Source organism: Xenia sp. Carnegie-2017, unplaced genomic scaffold (assembly GCF_021976095.1).
Source record: "Xenia sp. Carnegie-2017 unplaced genomic scaffold, XeniaSp_v1 HiC_scaffold_21, whole genome shotgun sequence".
Taxonomy (NCBI): Eukaryota; Metazoa; Cnidaria; class Anthozoa; order Malacalcyonacea; family Xeniidae; genus Xenia; species Xenia sp. Carnegie-2017.
In genome coordinates this window covers 3,279,651-3,299,671 of record NW_025813484.1, presented here as the reverse complement: position 1 = coordinate 3,299,671, position 20,021 = coordinate 3,279,651, and the positions used below count along the sequence as shown (strand labels likewise).

The window sequence follows — 20,021 nt, the reverse complement described above, 5'->3', positions numbered from 1 at the left end:
TAACACACCTTTTGGAGTCTGGCTAACACAATCGTTACTGTCTCCGTCTCCAGCCTCTATGATTTTTAAACTCCAGCCTCTATGATTTTTAAACTCCAGCTTTGACTTCCGTTTCGACTGTTCTACCTCCAGCTGTTTTCTGCAAGCTTCTTCAAAACTCATAACTTTGGATTAATTTTTGGATGATCAAGTGCTGAACCAAGATTTACGCATCATCCGCATGTTTGATAAACCTAAGTCTGACTGTGAGTGGAAAAAAGCACAAATCACAGTGTACATAGCTTGATACCATTATCGGGAATTGGAGAGGAAATGCTGTATATACATAAATTTTCTTATTAGAGATGTATTTGAGGTGTACACCCCAAATTGTGTTGGAAAGGTGCAATGACAAATAATTATCATTAGTGCATTTAATAAAAACGACAAATTTTTTTAAAATAGACATGTTTCGACATCTCATGATGTCACTATCATTAGTGATTGAAAAGTGAATAATCATGATTCGAATTTGAACATCAATCTAAATGCCTAGAATTTTAGCGTTATCTCTTTTAGCGTTATCTTATTTCATGGCAGACAATCTGCGATTTAGGTATTGCTTCGTTACAAGATGATTCATAAAAAAGATCTTTTAAACTTTCAAATCTTGCATAGTGTTTCTTTATCCAGGACTGTGTTAGCAAATTTGTGACATATTCAGGGTATTGGCGGTCGATAAAGTTTGTAATTTTGTCCAAAGATAATTTATCCCAGCGACAGAGAATACACTTTACAAACTAAGTACTCAAATAAGTTAACACAATGACAAGCTCTTTTCCTCCGTTCATATTGGCGTCTAGCAAGTTTTGTACTATGAACAGTGTAGATTTTTCCTAGAACGACTTGTCAATTCAGAGAAGACAAGTTTGTTATCATTCATCACAAGCTTTTGTAATTGTCATTATATGCCTGCTTCCTCGAGCTCTTATAAACACATTTATTTGAAGACTTAAAATACTTTACGAATGAATTCGTTACTTATTTGGGGGAATGTTAATTTATATAGTCAATAGTCACATGTCATACGACAATTTTAAAGTCCATTTTGTACATTAGTGACATAACATACATACCACGTAATGATTTAAAGGGCCTGGGACGAACGGACGCCAATTTTCAATTTTTAACTTGACGAGAACAAGACGTCCACACGACAACAACAAGATGAAATTGTTGGAAATTGTTTACTTATGGGATGAAAACTGACTTACGTTTTTTGAATATGCATTGTTAGTGCGGCAGCGTAGAGCGACTCATAATGTGGCCTACAACGTCTAACACTACCGGATCGCGAGAGCGATTTTCGCCCCATACGCTCGAGAAAGCGGCAAAGACGAAGGTGTCTCTTCAGTCTTTCTATTCCAATCTTTTAGCTCAGCATAAAGATAGAAAGTCAAGGTATTGAATTGAATACGAAGTTCGTTTAATGTTCGCCATCTCCCTTTTCAAGAATGTTCACTTTACAGTGTTTGTTTCGTTTTCTGTGAATTTCATTCAGACTGCGCTCCCTGGAGGCAGCCATGGAAGAACAAGGTCTAACTGTGCAAGAGGTATGTTTTGCCACATATAATGCTATCGACTTTGCGAACTTTCTTGTAAAGTATCTGGAATGATCTTACTCCTTTACGAAATGAATGTTCTTTTGGCATTTGTCAAGGCAATTAAGTTAGCTTGGTAAGGTATGTCAATTGCAGTAAATGAATCATTTCAACGAATCTTGTCTATTTTTGAATACCGAGTTTGAGTAGATTTTTTGACTTAAATTTTGCAATATTTTTTTCTTTCTGTCAGGGAGAACTGTTGTTTTTGTGGTTGCTATGTATTTTTATTCTTATGCATGCTACCTGCATTTTCATTTGCTTTGAATGTGGCATGATTAATTCTCATGCAAATTAATTGTATTTTGTCAAACTTTGCCCTCAAGTGAAGAGGTTTGCATTCCATCAATCCCATTGGGCCAAAACAATGTGGATGATGTGATAAGTCTACCACATTTCAGGCAAATGAGTCCACATTGTTTTGCATTCCATTCCAGGCTACTGTTTGTCACTGACTCAGTTTGTTTTGCATCACTTACACAGCTGTAAACTCGGGCTGATATTGATGAAAGGACATATCAAGGCTTACCTTGTAATTGGCATCTTGTTATTGAGTCTATGAAAGTGTTTTCTTCTCACACATCGTTGTGAGCTGCTGTTATCATAAGCCACATGCATTCTTGGCTCTGTTAAGCAACAAATACTACCACATAGCCACCAAACGTATTGCTCTGTGACCCATAACCAAAAAAAAATCTGTTCACTTTAATTTGCTTATAAACCAAGGATAAGTGACCTGGAATTATGTTATTAAGCATAACCTACTTACGATAAATGTGCTTATCAACATACATGCAAACATGAATGGTCACCTCATGCATATGAGAAAACATTTTCCGGTTTTGTTCATCATCCAGCAGATAATGACACTTGTCTGGGGATCTTTGCTTCAAATTACTTAATGATATTCAACATATGAATGATGTTTGTACAAATTCAAATACCTATTATGCTAAAACTGAGACTTTTCATGGACCCTTGCATGAATTATGCTTTGTATTTTAGCAACTTAAAATACATGGTTGCAATTCATCCGATATTTGGTTATCTTGTAAAACATGTGCAATAAAACTTTATGTGCTAAGTCATTCACTAACATGTAAATCGTGATGTCATTTATATCAATGTTCTGTGTGACAATATCCCCTTACGTTCATTGTATGCTAAGTCATTCACTAACATGTAAATTGTGATGTCATTTATATCAATGTTCTGTGTGACAATATCCCCTTACGTTCATTGTATGCTAAGTCATTCACTAACATGTAAATCGTGATGTCATTTCTATCAATGTTCTGTGTGACAATATCCCCTTACGTTCATTGTATGCTAAGTCATTCACTAACATGTAAATCGTGATGTCATTTATATCAATGTTCTGTGTGACAATATCCTCTTACGTTCATTATATGCTAAGTTCATTCACTAACATGTAGAACAATATCATGAAATAATTCAGTACAGGACAGTATCCCCTTAACATTCTTTATGCACTAAGTCATTATTGACTTGTACAACATTATGTCAGATATATCAATGTTGTCCTGCATATCATTTCATTTGTTGAGTGCTAAGTCATTGACTGAGCTGTAAAACATGATGTTATTTTTATCAGTGTTTCTTGTATTCCTTGATGTCATAGTGACGATCATGCGTTAATTTTATGCGCAATTGGCACTTGATTTGGGCTTAAAATGTAGGATATAGGATTTAGGTCCAGTTGATATAGTCTTTAAGATCTTCATGATGCCACATCCTGTTTACAGAAAGCGGAGAGGAGAGCACTTCATGCGCAGAAGGAGACAGAATTTTTGAGATTAAAAAGATCAAGACTTGGTAAAGATGATTTTGATTCCTTAAAGGTGATAGGAAGAGGAGCGTTTGGGAGGTCAGTGTACATGCATGGATTAATGATGTCATGTTTTTACGTTGATCTTATATGACATAGATTGTATATTGCTTTTAAGCAACGTTGATTGCCGAATTCGTTGATTTAGGTTCGATTGGTTCAAAAGAAAGACACAGGCCATGTATATGCAATGAAGATTCTCAGGAAAGCCGATATGTTGGAAAAGGAACAGGTTTGCAGGGTTTCAATTTTGTAAATTTCTCATAGTTTTCATCGCTGCCTGTTTAATTTGTTATAAAATCAACGATTGAAGGAAAGCTTGAACACTGGCATGTTGTCGCGCTATTAACTTTTTTGTAAGGATTGTTACGGCCCTTTACGGCGTGATTTAAGAATATCTAGAACGGATTCCAGCTGCATAAAGCGCAAAAAGTAAGCCATACAAATTTTGAACTGTTATTTTATTACATGTTTGGTTTCTCTGTCTTATAATCATTAATCACTATTATTATTATTGATGGATAAAATCTCCTAAAACTGACTTTTCAGATTCATTTACAAGTTATATACGTAAAAATGAAATTTTAAGCTATAGCTATAAATTTAAATGTATAAAATTACGATGACGCTAAATGATAACATAAAACATTGTCTTATTATGAATATGTGTTAATTGTATTCAAAGGCAGTCATGAATCTCATCTGGAGTCTCGTGATACATCGAATCATAAATATCATAAAAGTAATAAAGTAAATTAAATGTAGATATGATCTTAAATGTAGATATGATCTTCATGATTGCTTATGATTGCTGATGATTGCTTAAATTGTCCAGCAAAGTGCGAAGATCATATCTACATTTAATTTCAAACACCGCACTGCATAAAACATTCTTTCAAGTAATAAAGTAAATGGTTTGAACCCGGGAGTATCGTCACATGTTTTTAGATGTAGATCGTCCAGGTTGGTATAGTCCTGAGAAGGACTGTTTTTGTTGTTGTTGACTGAAGTTTCGACAACCTTAGCGGTAGTTATCTTCAGAGTCAAATGAGGAGTAAACACAATACAATGACGTAAGAACCAGATAACAAATACGGCTAACCTGACGTTTACTCCTCATTTGACTCTGAAGATGACTACCGCTAAGGTGTCGAAACGTCAGTCAACAACAACAAAAACAGTCCTTCTCAGGACTATACCAACCTGGACGATCTACATTTACAAACATAAAAGTAATAGTTAAAAAAATTCTTCAATTTTCTTCGCTCGATGCAGCTTAACTCGGATCCGAATATTCTTTGGTAGGGTGGTTTCTTACAACGAAATGCATAGAACATGCACTTACGTAATAAATTGAACGGCTGTCTCTATGCGATCAAAAGAAGTCCTTTGAATCCGAAAAGTGTACTATTTAATCGCAAAATTCCTCGAAAAGTGAAGCTACTTTCTAGATTGAATCATGAAAATATTGTTAAGTAAAAAGAAATTTTTTGTCAAAAATGCATTAAAATTTTATAACATAAGGGCTGAAAGCGAAGTTCAATTTGGAAGATACAAGTTGCATGGCCTATTAAACGTTATCTTTGCAGAAACTATTATAATAAAGTAGATAATCCCTTTTTTCCATGAAGCCCCATGGACGCTTTCGTTCATGATGAGAGAGTTATGTTGAATAAGGAGGCTTTCGTTCATCACGAGCGAGTTATGAGAAAGTTACATTGTAAAAGGTAACGAGTAAAAAATGTATGAACATGTTTAGAGTTGGTTTAAATTGTAATTCAAGAAGGCAGAAGCTGTTTGAACCTTTGCAGTATTCTTGGATTCTCTAGTTTCTTTATGATAAGAACTTTTGTAAACAAAAGATAAAATTCGAAAGCAAAAAACCCCGTTTTCGGTTTATGCTTCCCGATATCTTCTTATATGTAAGGCACTAGAACGCCGCATGTTAACGGTAGGAGATTTCGGCCCCTCCACGCTATGCTACTTGGGACATGCCAATAGCAAGCTTCCGCCCATCAGACCCTGAGATCACCTGCGATAGGCTTTGCTCAGGGTACGCAGGGAGAGTGCGGTCGCGACCGAAGTCTGGGCCCCTAAGCCACTGCATACTATATGCTCGAGCGCATGCGCAGATGATTTTTTTTATTAAATTGTTACTAAGCATGCTATTTACTTAAAAATCAGTGCAAGTAGATGCAGTTGGTCGTTGCCATGACCATGAACTTGTGCAGCTGGTCAAGTCGACTGCGTATGCTCAAGATGACTGCGCATACACAGATGATTTATTCGAAAATTTGTGACTGAGCGAGAAAATCCGTGATAATGTTAGAGATGTTTTTATTTTTCTCTATAACTTTGTATCTGCATATTGCATGTCATATCCAAGCTTTCCTTTGATTTGACGGAAAATGGTTTTTATTCACTCTTACACCTTTTGTATTTATAATTAGTCGTTCTTGATTTCTAAAATAAGATTTACAAATGCCCCAAGAGCATCTTTCTATTTATTGTCACTATTTTACATATACTATACTATGTCCGACCATTTGATTGTTTGACTTTTGTAATTTGATCTCGTATTTTTCACACATGTGTTTACTGTCGGAAAGGTGGATTAGGAATACTGTTTATTGAAATTCTTTTTGTCTGTGACAATTGCTTTGGTGATCTGGTACGAGCACATATATTTTCTTAAAGGGTGCTGGGGAAAAATTTCTAATATTTCTGAATGCCTTAGAGATGTTTGAACGTTAGCACCCTATTGGACAAGAATTGCTTACGTCGTGTTGCAACATTTTGAGCGATGACCGGTATCTTTATCTCTTCTGGAACGCTCATGTTTTATTTTTCCATTGCTCCAGGTTGCTCACGTCCGAGCAGAAAGAGATGTCTTAGCTGAAGCAGAGAATCCTTGGGTTGTAAAGATGTATTTTTCATTCCAAGATACACAATTCTTGTATTTAGTGATGGAGTTTCTTCCCGGCGGTATTAGACTATTCTTCTTTCGATGCGTGGCGTGCTTGTCATAAGAGCCGTATGGGTTGATGTTTTGCTTACGCAGCTACTGATCTATTTTAGGAGATTTAATGACGATGTTAATGAAGAAAGATACCTTTACGGAAGAAGAAGCACGCATGTACATTGCTGAGTCGGTGTTAGCCATTGATTCCATTCACACATTGGGCTTTATTCACAGGTAAAATCTCCCGTGTATTCTAAAGCTCACTCACTTTCCCACTCAATGAGTGAGGCTTCAATATCACCTCACAACTATTCAAAGACGCTATTTTCTCTCTCTCTACTGATTGCTTGATTTGAAATACTTTGACAAAAATCTTGCCATTGATGGAGAAATGAGTTTGCTGTTGATTAGCGAAATGATTTTTGTGTCGCACTCAACTGTGTGTGAGGCTGAGTGAGCACCGAGTTGAAAGCTCAATAAAATCATTTTATATACAATCCGGAGAAACTTTTATTTTTATACATACATGTAGTTCGTTCTGTACAATAACGGGTCCAGAGCATTGGAACTCGCGATCGATGCCATTGCTGTGAACCTGACCTACCAGCCATAAACTTATAGCCATTTCATTTTTAAAAAGTCCAGCCGATGTAATCGTTATTCAACTTTGAAGATATTTCATCACGTCTCAATCAAATGAAATGTTTTTTTTACTGTGTACAAAGTTGGGATCTGACCGGCGTCCGAAACAATTTTAACTACACTTTGAAGATGGTAATCCCTGCGTAGCTAAGGGTATTTTTGATCAAAGGCTTGTAAAAAATGGTCTCTTGATCGCGAGGTTTAAGAGAGAGAATTGTACTGATACTGTCTTCAACTGTGTTATGAAGCGAGAATACTCATCTGGTCTTGAACTGTGAACGTTTAAGAGAGAGTACTTTGTATGATCCTGAATGGTGTATATTTATCAATTTCTTCTAGTAATCTCTCGACATTTTATGTTTTACAGGGATATAAAACCGGACAACTTGTTGCTGGACAGCAGGGTAAGACCAGCTTCCTTTTTTTGATCAACGAGTAATCACAATTCTGTCGGCACAAATTGAATTTTAGTTTCATTTATTTACAGTAAGTCATGCGGTTCCAAATTATGTCCCCGGGTCCGCTTTCAACGCTCTTACATTCGCTTCTTTATCTGAACAATTTTGCCATTTCTTAGGGTCATATAAAACTGGCAGATTTTGGCTTGTGTACCGGTTTGAAGAAAGCACATCGCACTGATTATTATCGTGAACTTCAACCTCAAGATATGCACGATTTCGGTGCGTGTTGTATTGAATGATTTGAACCTTGTGGAGTATCGTTACATGTTTGTATGTGTACATCACCCAGGCTAGTGCAGTCTTGAGAAATTTAGCGGTAGCTAGTCATTTTAACACTAACAGTTCTAACCTGGAAAATCTACATCTAATAACGTTTTTTCGTTGTATGCGAAGTTGTGTACGAAGTGATTGATCCCCCAGCTCGTACTTAGGACTTGAATGCCTAACTACTAATTTAGCTTAATGAATGAATGAACGAACGAACGAATGAGTGAATGAATGGAAGTCTTTGTTATGACATGCTGGTCTCGTCAACCGAAGTTGATTTCCACGAGGGCGTGCTTTTGTACAAATACAATTACACAAATCACAAAGCAGTAAAATAACATTAGCCATCTATGGAGCTAAAAGATAATTTTTGCTATATACAAAGTTTAGCTCTATTATTAAATATAATGACCATACTAAACTAAATCATGAATGCAAGTTGCTTGCTTAGGGTTCGAGCTTAAAGATTTTTCACTGTGCTAAGTGACAATTTTTCTCGCCACTGTTTTGATTGAGTTTTGTGCTTTGCAGTCAACGATCCGATGGATTCCAAGCGAAAGGCTGCCACATGGAAACGCATGAGAAGGGCTTTGGTAAATGAGATAATCTTACAAATTGAACCGATCCTGCAATCTTTGATCTTTTCTTGCAAGGCACACTTATATTAATCTTATTGTGATTAACGCTGTCATCGAGGAAGTGTTGACCAATCGCAGTCGTTTAGATTTGTCGACTACGTCAATGAGGACGCTTTCGTACACAGTGTGGCCGAACATGAAATGTTTTTACTAGATGTGGTCGGATAAGCTTTAGACTCTCCCACCTGCTTTACATAGTTACAAACTTCAAAACAGGAGGGAGGGCTTGAAACTTATTCGACCAAGTCTTCTCTTAGAATTTGCATATATATGGTTACACTGCTCTGTGGTTATTTACATACATGATTACACTGCTCTATGGTTGTTTGCATGTATGTTTACATTGCTCTATGGTTATTTGTATACATGGTTACACTGCTCTATGGTTGTTTGCATACATGGTTACACTGCTCTATGGTTATTTGCATACATGGTTACACTGCTCTATGGTTATTTGCATACATGGTTACACTGCTCTATGGTTGTTTGCATGTATGTTTACACTGCTCTATGGTTATTTGTATACATGGTTACACTGCTCTATGGTTATTTGCATACATGGTTACACTGCTCTATGGTTATTTGCATACATGTTTACACTGCTCTATGGTTATTTGCATACATGTTTACACTGCTCTATAGTTATTTGTATACATGGTTACACTGCTCTATGGTTATTTGCACACATGGTTACACTGCTCTATGGTTATTTGCATATATGCAAGTGAAGTTTTAAATCCACTAAATCACAGTCAGGGATATACCATACAATTAATGTATTTAGTTTAACCTTAGGTTATAATTTCAGGCATATTCGACAGTGGGAACGCCCGACTACATCGCTCCAGAAGTATTCCAACAAAACGGTTACACCAAGACATCTGACTGGTGGAGTTTAGGTGTAATATTATACGAAATGTTGATTGGTGAGTTTTTGCTTTGAGCTTCGTTTGATGAATTTTGCCTTTGAATCATTATTGGGCGGTGACTTGTCCTCTGATAGTATCTTGTAGTATGTAATGTGCATGTAATACTACTTAAAAGTACTCAGTAGTATTTAAGAGTATCTTTTTTTTCTACGTCAAGGTTATCCACCTTTTTGTTCAGAAGCACCGCAAGGTTTGTATTCGTTAAATTATTTAACCTCGCAACTCAACCTCTTGATTACCAAACCCTTAATAACCGAGCGCGAGATTTTTACGGAGAAATATCGGACCGACGTTAGTTTGTACAGACAGAGCCCGTAGGGCGAGGTTTGTACAAAAAGACAGAGGTCTGATATTTCTCCGTAAAGACTGACAAAGCGAGGTTATTAAAAGGTTTATTATATGGGATTATTTGACCTGAAGCGAAGCTTTCTCGTACTTGCTGTTTTTTACGTTTGACTTTCACTTTTCTGCTTCTTGTCAGTAAAAAAGAAATCGTTTCAAATTGTATTGTATGGATAGTGTAACTGTTTTCCAAGTGTTTTTCCTTCGACTCACATTCGCAAATGGTTTTTTTGTTTCGTTTTTCTTTGCGTTTTGCTGTTTGCTTTACGAAGATTGTTTACATTTGACTGTAAAATTACGCGTTTTTGATCGTGGTCGATTTCTGGAAAATAATGGACCGGCAAAATTGCTTCTGAGCAAATCAAAGCGCGCCATTTTGCCGGAAGTGACGCTTCCCATATAATAAAGTTGAATTGGTTCTGATCAAAGGTCTTTCTTCCATTAGAAACGTATAGAAAGGTAATGAATTGGAAGGAGACTTTGGTTTTTCCTCCAGAAATACCAATATCACACGAATCTACGAATCTTATTCAAAGGTAAAGTGTAATTTACGATTATTATATGATTTTTTTTGCGAATCAATCTCGAATAAGGATTGGATGAAGGTGTTATGTCATTATGAAACTCGAATTTTTTTGTATTAGTTGTAATAGACAGCGGTTTTTTATGGTCGTTGATTATAGACTTTGTTGTGAATGCGAAGACAGAATCGGGACGAATGGCGTCGATGAGATAAAACAACATTCTTTTTTACGTGGAGTTGATTGGCAACATATAAGGTATGTTAAAGTGGATTTAAATTGAATGGATACACGTACATCTAGGTACAATAAGCTTTGCTGAATGAATCGAACCTGACTGAGGGCTGAGAACACACACAAATGAATAGTTATTGCTTGTTACCTGACACATAAATGGGTATATGAATTGATACAGCTTGTGGAATGGCGTACATTTATATGAATGGATATAGCTTGTCAGATGACACGTTACATGGGTATATGAATTGGATAGCTTGTCAGATGACACGTACATGGGTATATATGAATTGATATAGCTTGTCAGATGACACGTACATGGGTATATGAATGGATATAGCTTGTCAGATGACACGTAGATGGGTATATGAATGGATATAGCTTGTCAGATGACACGTACATGGGTATATGAATTGATATAGCTTGTCAGATGACACGTACATGGGTATATGAATGGATATAGCTCCATTTGACATATCTTCGTGTATGAATAGGTATCGCTTTTCAGTTGACGTATACACAGGGGTACATGAATGGATATAGTATGTCAAATGACACATATGTGGGTAAATGAATAGGTATAGCTAGATATGAAAAACATGAGATATGTGTAGAGACAGTTTAGAAAATTCACTCATCGTATCAACTAGCTACGTAAATCGTAGTTGAAAGTCCTTTCTAATAGAAATCAAATCTCAGTCTTCCATTATTTTTTATATTAAGATATGAACATCATGCGAAAAACATAAACAACATAGCATTGCATGCATGATTGAGTAGGTATGACACATGTCATATTAAGTGATATTCAGAACTTATTGTAATATCGTTGTTAGCTTATAAGTAAGTTGTTATTTTGTTTCACAATAAAATCATAATATTTCACAAATTATCCGAACGTTATTGCCGAATCTCGAATAATTTCACATTTTACGCTTATTTTCTCCTTACAGAGATCGACCTGCTCCTATTCCTGTTGAAGTTAAGAGTATCGACGATACTTCAAACTTCGACGAATTTCCTGATTTAGATATGAATTTCCAACCTTCCAGTAAGCATTTCGTCAATGAATTATTTTACCAGTCTAGCTCGTATTTGATCTTTGCGAAATACGACCACAAAATATTTTAATATGAATTGTTTGAACCCGAAGGTATCGTTGTATGTTTGTAGATGTGATGTAGATTAGATCGTCCAGGTTAGTAGAGTCCTGAGAAGGACTGTTGCTGTTCATGTTGACTGACGTTTCGACATCCTTAGCTGTAGTAGAGTCCTGAGAAGGATTGTTGCTGTTCATGTTGACTGACGTTTCGACATCCTTAGCTGTAGTAGAGTCCTGAGAAGGACTGTTGCTGTTCATGTTGACTGACGTTTCGACATCCTTAGCTGTAGTAGAGTCCTGAGAAGGACTGTTGCTGTTCATGTTGACTGACGTTTCGACATCCTTAGCTGTAGTAGAGTCCTGAGAAGGACTGTTGCTGTTCATGTTGACTGACGTTTCGACAACCTTAGCGACTGTTCATGTTGACTGACGTTTCGACATCCTTAGCTGTAGTAGAGTCCTGAGAAGGACTGTTGCTGTTCATGTTGACTGACGTTTCGACAACCTTAGCGGTAGTCATCTTCAGAGTCAAATGATTACCGGTAAGGATGTTGAAATGTCAGTCAATATCAACAACAACAGTCCTTCTCAGGACTCTACTAATCGGGACGATCTACATCAAAAGCATTCAACGTTTCCTTTGCTTATCATTACTTGACGTCCTTTTGAAGTTTTCTTTCCATTAAAGTGTCACTTACTCAGACTTAGCTTTACCTTTGGTTTAGGAACTGAATTTACCCCCAGTTGATCGTCACATTTTTTCAAAAGAAAAAAATATTCAATTCCATGTCAATTTACTCGTTGTTTCAATTTGTTTCGTTGCTTCGTCTGTCTATGTTGTATACCGCAATATCGGTCTGCATTCATTTTCTGTTGTTGCTTTTTAGACAGTTCATCAAAGGCACAATCGAACAAAAAAGACTGGGTCTTTCTTAACTACACCTTCAAGCGATTTGAAGGTCTTACCCAACGAGGCAGGCCTCTTGGGTTCCCCATGTAAAATAGACTACTTTCAATTGATATTATGTTGATATTAGCACTGTGTAATTTATAGAATTATGGTCAGTCTTGTAACTATTCCCCCTGTTAGTGTCCATCAGAATTACACTCATTCTGATTGAACTCGACTCCACTGAAATTGGAGAATATGTTTTTCTAAAGAAAAAGTCAGAATTCTTCTTCAATTTTGAATTGAACGACCGACATAGTTTCTTCATATTTATCACTAGACTATAGGAAATTTCATGCGCTCGCTTGTATATTACTTTAATTATCAATCTTCGAAAGACACTAATTTAATTGATCAGCTGTTAAATAGCTAGCTATTGATGTTGAAATTTGATGTATATATTTCGAGCGTCGAACCTTGTTCCTTGTCCATTCTGACTCAACTGACCTAGTAATATGTTTAAAGTGTACTTTAATCATGCGTAGATCTTTTTATTCCCCGTGCAGGATAATTTTGACTAATAGCACCTTTAGAACACATGTAATGAGCTGTTGAATGGCTAGCTACATGAAGTATCGTTGATGTATCCAACCGCTGCATAGATTGGCATGCCTGACAGTGGATTCATTTTTAACGAAATCCTGAAGAAAGACGATCTAGGACGAATCACGAAAGTTTCCTTACACTCAACTTTGTGCATCACTGCATCTTCGTTGAGTTCGTTCATCAACTAGAAAAAGCTGATCGTGATGTCTAACAACAATGAAGGACCGTCTGTTAAACGAATGAAGCTCGAGGATGGGGCAGCGAAATCACTCTTTGACTCAGACAATCCGCATTATTCTCCTCCGTCGAAAGTTGTTCACGTTCGGAATGTTGCCGAAGGTGCTACTGACTTCGATATTGTGCAGTCGCTCAAAGAATATGGTCGCGTTTGGTAAGAATTTTTCTTTTATCGATGTTCGAAAACTACAATTGGTGATATGAAGTGAGAGGTAAAAAGGAAAGGATTAGATTGGAGAAAGAAAACTTTGCTAAAAAGCGAAACTCCTTCAGGTTATTGGTTGAATCAGTAAGACGTGTTTTATGAGTTGCGTGGCCCAACACCTGATTATATCATCGAATTATTGCTTCCTATGATGATTTTTGTCGAATGATTTTTGGCTTTAATGCAATTTGACGAACCTGTTTTTCAAAGCTTTTTGATAAATGGTGTTGACGTCTTATTAATTATAAAAAGTAGATGAAAAAAGAGTTGAGAATATTTTTAGAAATGCCAATTACAGACTTGGTAATTGGCCGTCTTTTGGTCTTATCATCGTAGTACATATGATTTGGCAACAGTTTTGTATTTCTGCGGTATATTTTATGAAGTCAGGCAATTAAGTATTATTTTCCTGCGACTGAAGAGTGAAAAAGGTGGAAGATGTGTTATCAACTCTCATAAACTCCTGGGAGCTAGATTTTGACTTAGTGTGCCAGCTGGTGTTGGTTATATCAAGCACATTTATTTATTGCAGTGGATTGGCTAGAGGAGTTCCCTAATGTGTGTCAGAACCCCATCATCCTTTGTTGTTCACAAGGACAACAGTGAAGAACAAAGGGAAATAGGTCATTTCCTGAGGTTATGTATGATTTTTCTAGTTGTGTAAAGTTGATACCCAAAAAACGACAAGCACTGGTTGAGTTTGATACAGTTGAGAGTGCCGAAAATCTCCTCGATAAATGTCAGGTATGTACTTCCATTTTTGGCCAATGGTAATTATGATGTTGGTATTGACATTTTAAATTGGTGAAATATTTAGAAGAATGATGTATCCATATGCGGGCAAACAGCTTTCTTTAACTTCTCAAAGAGTCAGGAAATTACACGGTATGTATTGCATTTGACAACACGTTACTTGGTATGTTGTGTGTTGAAAAGAAATTGTTTTGGTTTTTATTCAGCTATGGAAATGAACCAAATTATGATGAAATGGCCAATGCTGTAGGCAACAAGATTCTTCTTTTAACAATTTTAAATCCTCAATATGGAGTGACGACTGTAAGAAATGATTTCCTTTTCGTTGATGAATTTCCTTTACCTAATGGTCATTATAATATATTTCAGAATAACCTACATGAAGTATTTCAAGGATATGGCTTTATTCAAAGAATCGTCATATTCAACAAACATGGACAACTGCAAGCAATGGTTGAATATCCTTTTTTGATGATATTTCCTGGTTTGCTTTGCCAGTCCATCAACAGTGCATGAAGGGCATGCTATGTATGTAATCCTTAACTTTTTGAAAATTTGACAATCCAATGTCAGCTCAGCAAGCGAAGGATGCTCTTGACGGATGGGATCTCTATGAAGGTTCAAACACTTTAAAGATTGAATTTGCAAAGGTATGTGGCATGAACTGAGTTTCATAAATTGTTACAACTTTAATGGTAGTTTGACATAAATCTAGGTTTAGGGTATAAATTAACATGTTAAATTCAGAAATTAGTTAAATCATGATACAGTACAAATATTGACAGATTTTCTGGGGGGGTGCCATCTCGCAAATATCAGATTTCACTCCTCCAAATCAATTGTTTACCTCTAAGAAAAATTTTAACCCCTCAATTTTAGCTAGACAAATCAGTAGTTCAGTTGAACTGAATTTCTGGGCAATATTTGAAGTCTTTACTATGCCTTTGACTGCTAAACTTCTCAAACTAAAACCTACTTTCTCGTATTGTATGTCATTTCCTTACCAGCTCACTCCCGTAAAAACTTTTTCAACACCCATGAAGAAAAAAGAAAATCCAAAGAATTAGTAACTTTTGTAACATATCATAACCCTTTATGATTCACTTCGTTATGTGTGACTGATCATCATTTTTACTTATTATAATTGGTGTAGATACATCGGTTGACTGTGTACAAGAATGATCATGAAACATGGGATTACACTAAACCCGCTGTTGGTATGTATTTCACTGAGTATTGTCTGAATACTCTCAGCTTGAATAAATTTGAATCAAATCAAGCCACTGAAGTGTCATAATTATACTTACTGGGATGGAGTGGGTATATTTTTCACCTTGAGTTTGCTTTGTCCATTCTAATGTTTATCTTATTCTTGACGTTTTGCTGAAAGTTTTTTTATGTCTACATCGTGTGTGGTTAGCTTGTTGTGCTGTCCATGAACTGTGGAATGATGCAAAATGGCCTGTTTCAAGTTAACTGTAAGTAAGCTGTTGTATTTGATGAAAGCAGCAAGAACAAGGCACAACACGGCTTATCTGCAGGCATCATATCAGCATCATCCTCAAGTGAATAACTTGGGGGGTACTGTGCATCCACTTGCAGGACAATGCAACTTCACGCAGTACTCTGTTACACATTTTCAAGCTCACCCCTGGAAGTCAACATGTCAATTGCATGATAGCAAAACATTGATTGTAGTCATAGTATTGTACATGTGCACAAGAAAATCCCCATAGCAAGACGGGTTAGAAGATGCTCTTAAACAGGATGTGCTATCATTGAACTGATAATATGCAGACTTAACAATACAGTTGACGATGCTTTCTTCATCACACGTGCAGCATCGTCATAGCAGAAGAGAAGAAATAATTCAAATACTGACACACGACATGCAGTATCACGAAGCATAATGTTATCTTCCTCATCAGAAACACGAAGTTAAAGGACGTGGTTTAGCAAATAGCAAAGGACAATGACCAAGCATGATGCATATCTTATTCTGCAGTAGTCGATGACATGCGTCAAAAAAAGCACGAAGAGAGTCATATCGCAATGAAAATCTAGCAATGGTCGTATATCGCATATGCAATGATGACGTAAATACCTGAATTACGTCATTGTGACACTTGGGATGCATTACGTCAGTCTAAGACATGCCGTATGCGCTATGATCAAATTAACCACATTTTGCAAGAAATTCAAAATACATCATCCCTTTGCAAAATATCAAAAACTCATCAAGACTTAAAATTTATTGTTACATGTTTTTTTAATGCTAATTTCATTGAATTGGCAAGAGCAGGGATCTCAAAGAAACTGGATGAAATTGTTGCTTACATAATCATGGACAATGTCACGTGAATAAGTTATTCAATTACGTTTGCCGCAAAACTCGTACATCCATCCATCACATTGCTGCATCTACATTCGCTTAACCAGTCACATTGCTGCATCTGCATTAGCTTAACCAATCACATTGCTGCATCTGCATTGGCTTAACCAATCACTTATTATTTAATTCTAGCGTTTTGTGTTGATAGTTTTGAAAAAGTGTTTGTACATGTGGATCGTCCAGGTTAGTGTAGTCGGCGTGAGAAAGACTGTTGGTTTTGGTGATGTCTGCGAAAATGGCACTACTGCTAAACATGTCAAAATGTCAGTCATCACCATTAAACTAAACTTCATGGAACGCTACCTGAACTGAAGCAAATAATTGAAGCCAAATCTTACGTCAGACACGCGAGATTTTACCCCATATACGCGTGTGTAGTGTTTCGAGATTCTCTCGCGGAGTAATAATTGACTACACACGCGTGTCTGGCGTAAAATCACGGCTTCAAAAAATTATTGGGTTTTGTATTACAGGAAGCGTTCCATGTGTTTTCGTTCATTGGTCGTCACCGACCATGTCAGTGATCTCAGGACAGGACTGGACTAACCTCGGCGATCTACATCTACAAATATGAAATGATACACCTGGATTCAAACCATTCACTTCATTCAAAAACTGTATCAATTTGCTTGAACACCTCGTGTTTATTTTTTTATAGAATCAATGCGAGGTCCCCCAGGTCGTGGTCGTGGTTTACTAACCCGCCCTTCATTTAATCACGCTGGAATGAATGCCAACATGAGCGCAGGTCCTCGTGGTATGGGAATGCATCCACGCTTCGGCCCACGGCATGATTTCGTACCTGGTCCGCCAGGTCCAATGGGTGCGGGGCCGGGTGGACCAACAGTCATCATGGCCTATGGATTCGATCCTGATCTCTTGTCTTGTGAGGGAATTTTCAATCTCCTTTGTCCATTTGGTAATGTAATGAAGGTTGGTAATACCTACATACTACAGTCAAACTATGTAAATTTAAGATAATTAGAATAATTTGTCCTTTTAGAGATATGTTTTTTTTACACTTAGGTAACCCTGCAATATTTACGTACCACTACCATATTTTCGGTTTGGCTACGCCACCGGCTTCGTGTATAGATAATTTTCACCAACCTTCAAGTGTCGTCGTGCTATAAGAACTCTATTGTTTTTACAGCACGTGAAAACCGAAATATTTTCATAGCACGACCAAACACTCGCTGAACAGCTACTGCGAGCATCTTTTTAGACAGTCCAACAAGTTCTTTGCGCAATAATGGGGTGCATTTTACAAATTCCCTTCCTGTTTAGGTAAAATTAATGTCGAGCAAACCTGGATGTGCTATGGTGGAAATGGGAGATCACATGTCGTGTACTTTAATCATTCAAAATCTCAATGGTTGCAAGGTGCTTAATTACGAAGTGAAATTCAGGTGATGGACTGTTGTGTACCTTACTATCCTACGTGCACTGCACTATCCTATGTGTACGGTACTATCGTATGTGCACCGCACTATTCTATCTGCACCGTCTTATCTCATGTGTACCGTACTATCCTATGTGTACGGTACTATCCTATGTGCACCGTACTATCCTATGTACACCGTACTATCCTATGTGTACGGTACCATCTCATGTGAACCATACTATCCTATGTTTAAAGTGTTGCTCAACAAATATGAAACAGAAATACGTCCATGTAAAAGGTGCAAGTATTGGTTAAGGTTGAGAAAAACCGTTTGTAAAGCTTACATAACTACCTCTTGATCATAAATAAGTACTGTATACTTTTAACTTATGAATATATAGGATTTCCGAAACTGTTCTTTAAAGAACTTACTGAACGTTTTTTTTGAAAGCATCTTCAAGTGGGGATACCACGAGGACATCTAATTTTCCTATTATACAACTTTTGTATCTTTATACTTCTTTAGGTTCTCTTTTAATTTATTTTGCAAAATTTTTTTTTATAATTGTGTAGTTTCTCTAAGCAGACAAGCTTGACATGCCCTCCAAACTACAATCCCAGTGTAGAAACTTCATTCAAAGATTTCTTTGATTCAAAATTACACAGGTACAACTCCGAGATACTGTAAATGTTCTTTTAGCATTGTGAATGTAATTACTATTTTGTTTTTGTTCATTCTCAGATTCACCAGCGCAGAGGCCATCAGCAAGAATCGTATCCTTTTTGTTTTGTATTGATTCCGTTAAGCGTACGTTTACTAAAAATCATTGTATGTTTGTTGATGTAAGATCTTCCATGTCAGTGCTTTCCTTACAAGGATTATTGGTGCTGATGTTCACTGACGTTTCCACAACATTAGCGGTAGTCGTGCTCAGCGGTAGTCATGCTCAGCGGTAGTCGTGCTCAGTGGTAGTCGTGCTCAGCGGTAGTCATGTCCACAACCTCAGCTTTAAACACGATGATTGCTCTGCAGATGTCGAATCATCAGTCAATACCAGCACCAAAAGTCCCGCTCATGACTACACTAATCTGGTCGATTTACATCTACAAAATGTAACGATACTCAAACGTTTCACTCTAAAAATCATTTATACGTGTATTCTTAACATAATTGAACACAGGCAGTTTCACACCTACGAAAGTCCTTCATTTTTACAACGCTCCGCCAGACAGCACGGAAGATTCCTTAAAAGAGGTGCAAAAAATCGAGTTTCTGTGACGTTATATGACAGTCTTCATGTTGATTTTCTTTTGGCACAACGATATATTTACGTATGGCTTGTCAAAGTAAAAGCGTGCTCTCTGTTTTTCTAGCTCTTTGAACAGAAAAATACAACGCCACCGTTAAAAATCAAGATCTTTCCCAATGGTATGTATGTCATTGTTCCATACTTCAACAACAGCATTCATGTCTTTACACACTGCTTTCATTTAGTGACTAAAAGTGCCACTGGTCTTTTGGAGTGGTCCGACGTAGGCAGCGCACTTGGGTCGCTTATGTCTATGAACCATACAGTTGTTAGAAATGAAGGTAATTTGTTTTTGGTCGTTTATGATTTGAGATAAAGTATTTTGCATCGACAGCATCCTCTTCTTTCAGATGCGAAGACAATCTTCACAATCAAACTTGCTTTTTCGTCGTCGAACGAAATCACGTCGTAAACAACATATTTTACATGTATAATGATTTTTTAGGATTTTACGTTATAAATTGTAAAAGTGTAAAGTTTTCAGAAATAAAGCAACTAATATCCGTGTTGAAACCTTATTCCCCTTTCCAAATGTCCAAGAAATTTAATGCTTTTATTACCTAAAGTTGACAGTGTCTAAGTGGAAGTGCAGTCACTATCGGGCACTTGGCAGGGGGGGTCGCATTTTAATTATAGATTTTCTAGATGACATTAA

At 36.8% G+C, this 20,021-nt stretch overlaps 2 protein-coding genes across 2 annotated transcripts; both read left to right on the top strand.

Annotated features, from left to right (window-relative positions):
* Positions 1-1,180: 1,180 nt before the first annotated feature.
* LOC124444041 (serine/threonine-protein kinase 38-like) lies at positions 1,181-12,954 on the top strand. Its single transcript, XM_046994608.1, has 15 exons — positions 1,181-1,440; positions 1,541-1,592; positions 3,407-3,532; positions 3,638-3,721; positions 6,351-6,474; positions 6,568-6,685; positions 7,461-7,497; positions 7,671-7,773; positions 8,353-8,414; positions 9,268-9,385; positions 9,546-9,578; positions 10,176-10,266; positions 10,414-10,509; positions 11,442-11,539; positions 12,478-12,954. Exons 1-15 carry the CDS (start codon positions 1,301-1,303, stop codon positions 12,588-12,590), a joined length of 1,395 nt encoding a protein of 464 aa, XP_046850564.1. The 5' UTR covers positions 1,181-1,300; the 3' UTR covers positions 12,591-12,954.
* A 213-nt stretch (positions 12,955-13,167) lies between these two features.
* Positions 13,168-19,879, top strand: LOC124444040 (heterogeneous nuclear ribonucleoprotein L-like). The gene is made up of 15 exons (XM_046994607.1): positions 13,168-13,476; positions 14,184-14,271; positions 14,345-14,412; positions 14,487-14,583; positions 14,650-14,738; positions 14,834-14,930; positions 15,434-15,497; positions 17,331-17,605; positions 17,960-18,081; positions 18,630-18,722; positions 18,799-18,830; positions 19,238-19,311; positions 19,431-19,485; positions 19,552-19,647; positions 19,717-19,879. The coding sequence occupies exons 1-15, from the start codon at positions 13,289-13,291 to the stop codon at positions 19,776-19,778; spliced, it is 1,500 nt and encodes a 499-aa protein (XP_046850563.1). The 5' UTR covers positions 13,168-13,288; the 3' UTR covers positions 19,779-19,879.
* The last annotated feature ends 142 nt before the right edge of the window (positions 19,880-20,021 follow it).

Bases quoted from the DNA above. Each gene is read 5' to 3' on its own strand.
- LOC124444041 (XM_046994608.1), top strand. From the start codon at position 1,301: ATGTGGCCTACAACGTCTAACACTACCGGATCGCGAGAGCGATTTTCG. The intron at 1,441-1,540 runs GTATTGAATTGA...AATTTCATTCAG, and splicing joins CATAAAGATAGAAAGTCAAG to ACTGCGCTCCCTGGAGGCAG. The intron at 9,579-10,175 runs GTTTGTATTCGT...TTCTTCCATTAG, and splicing joins TTGTTCAGAAGCACCGCAAG to AAACGTATAGAAAGGTAATG.
- LOC124444040 (XM_046994607.1), top strand. From the start codon at position 13,289: ATGTCTAACAACAATGAAGGACCGTCTGTTAAACGAATGAAGCTCGAG. The intron at 18,082-18,629 runs GTGATGGACTGT...ATAATTGTGTAG, and splicing joins AATTACGAAGTGAAATTCAG to TTTCTCTAAGCAGACAAGCT. The intron at 19,486-19,551 runs GTATGTATGTCA...GCTTTCATTTAG, and splicing joins AATCAAGATCTTTCCCAATG to TGACTAAAAGTGCCACTGGT.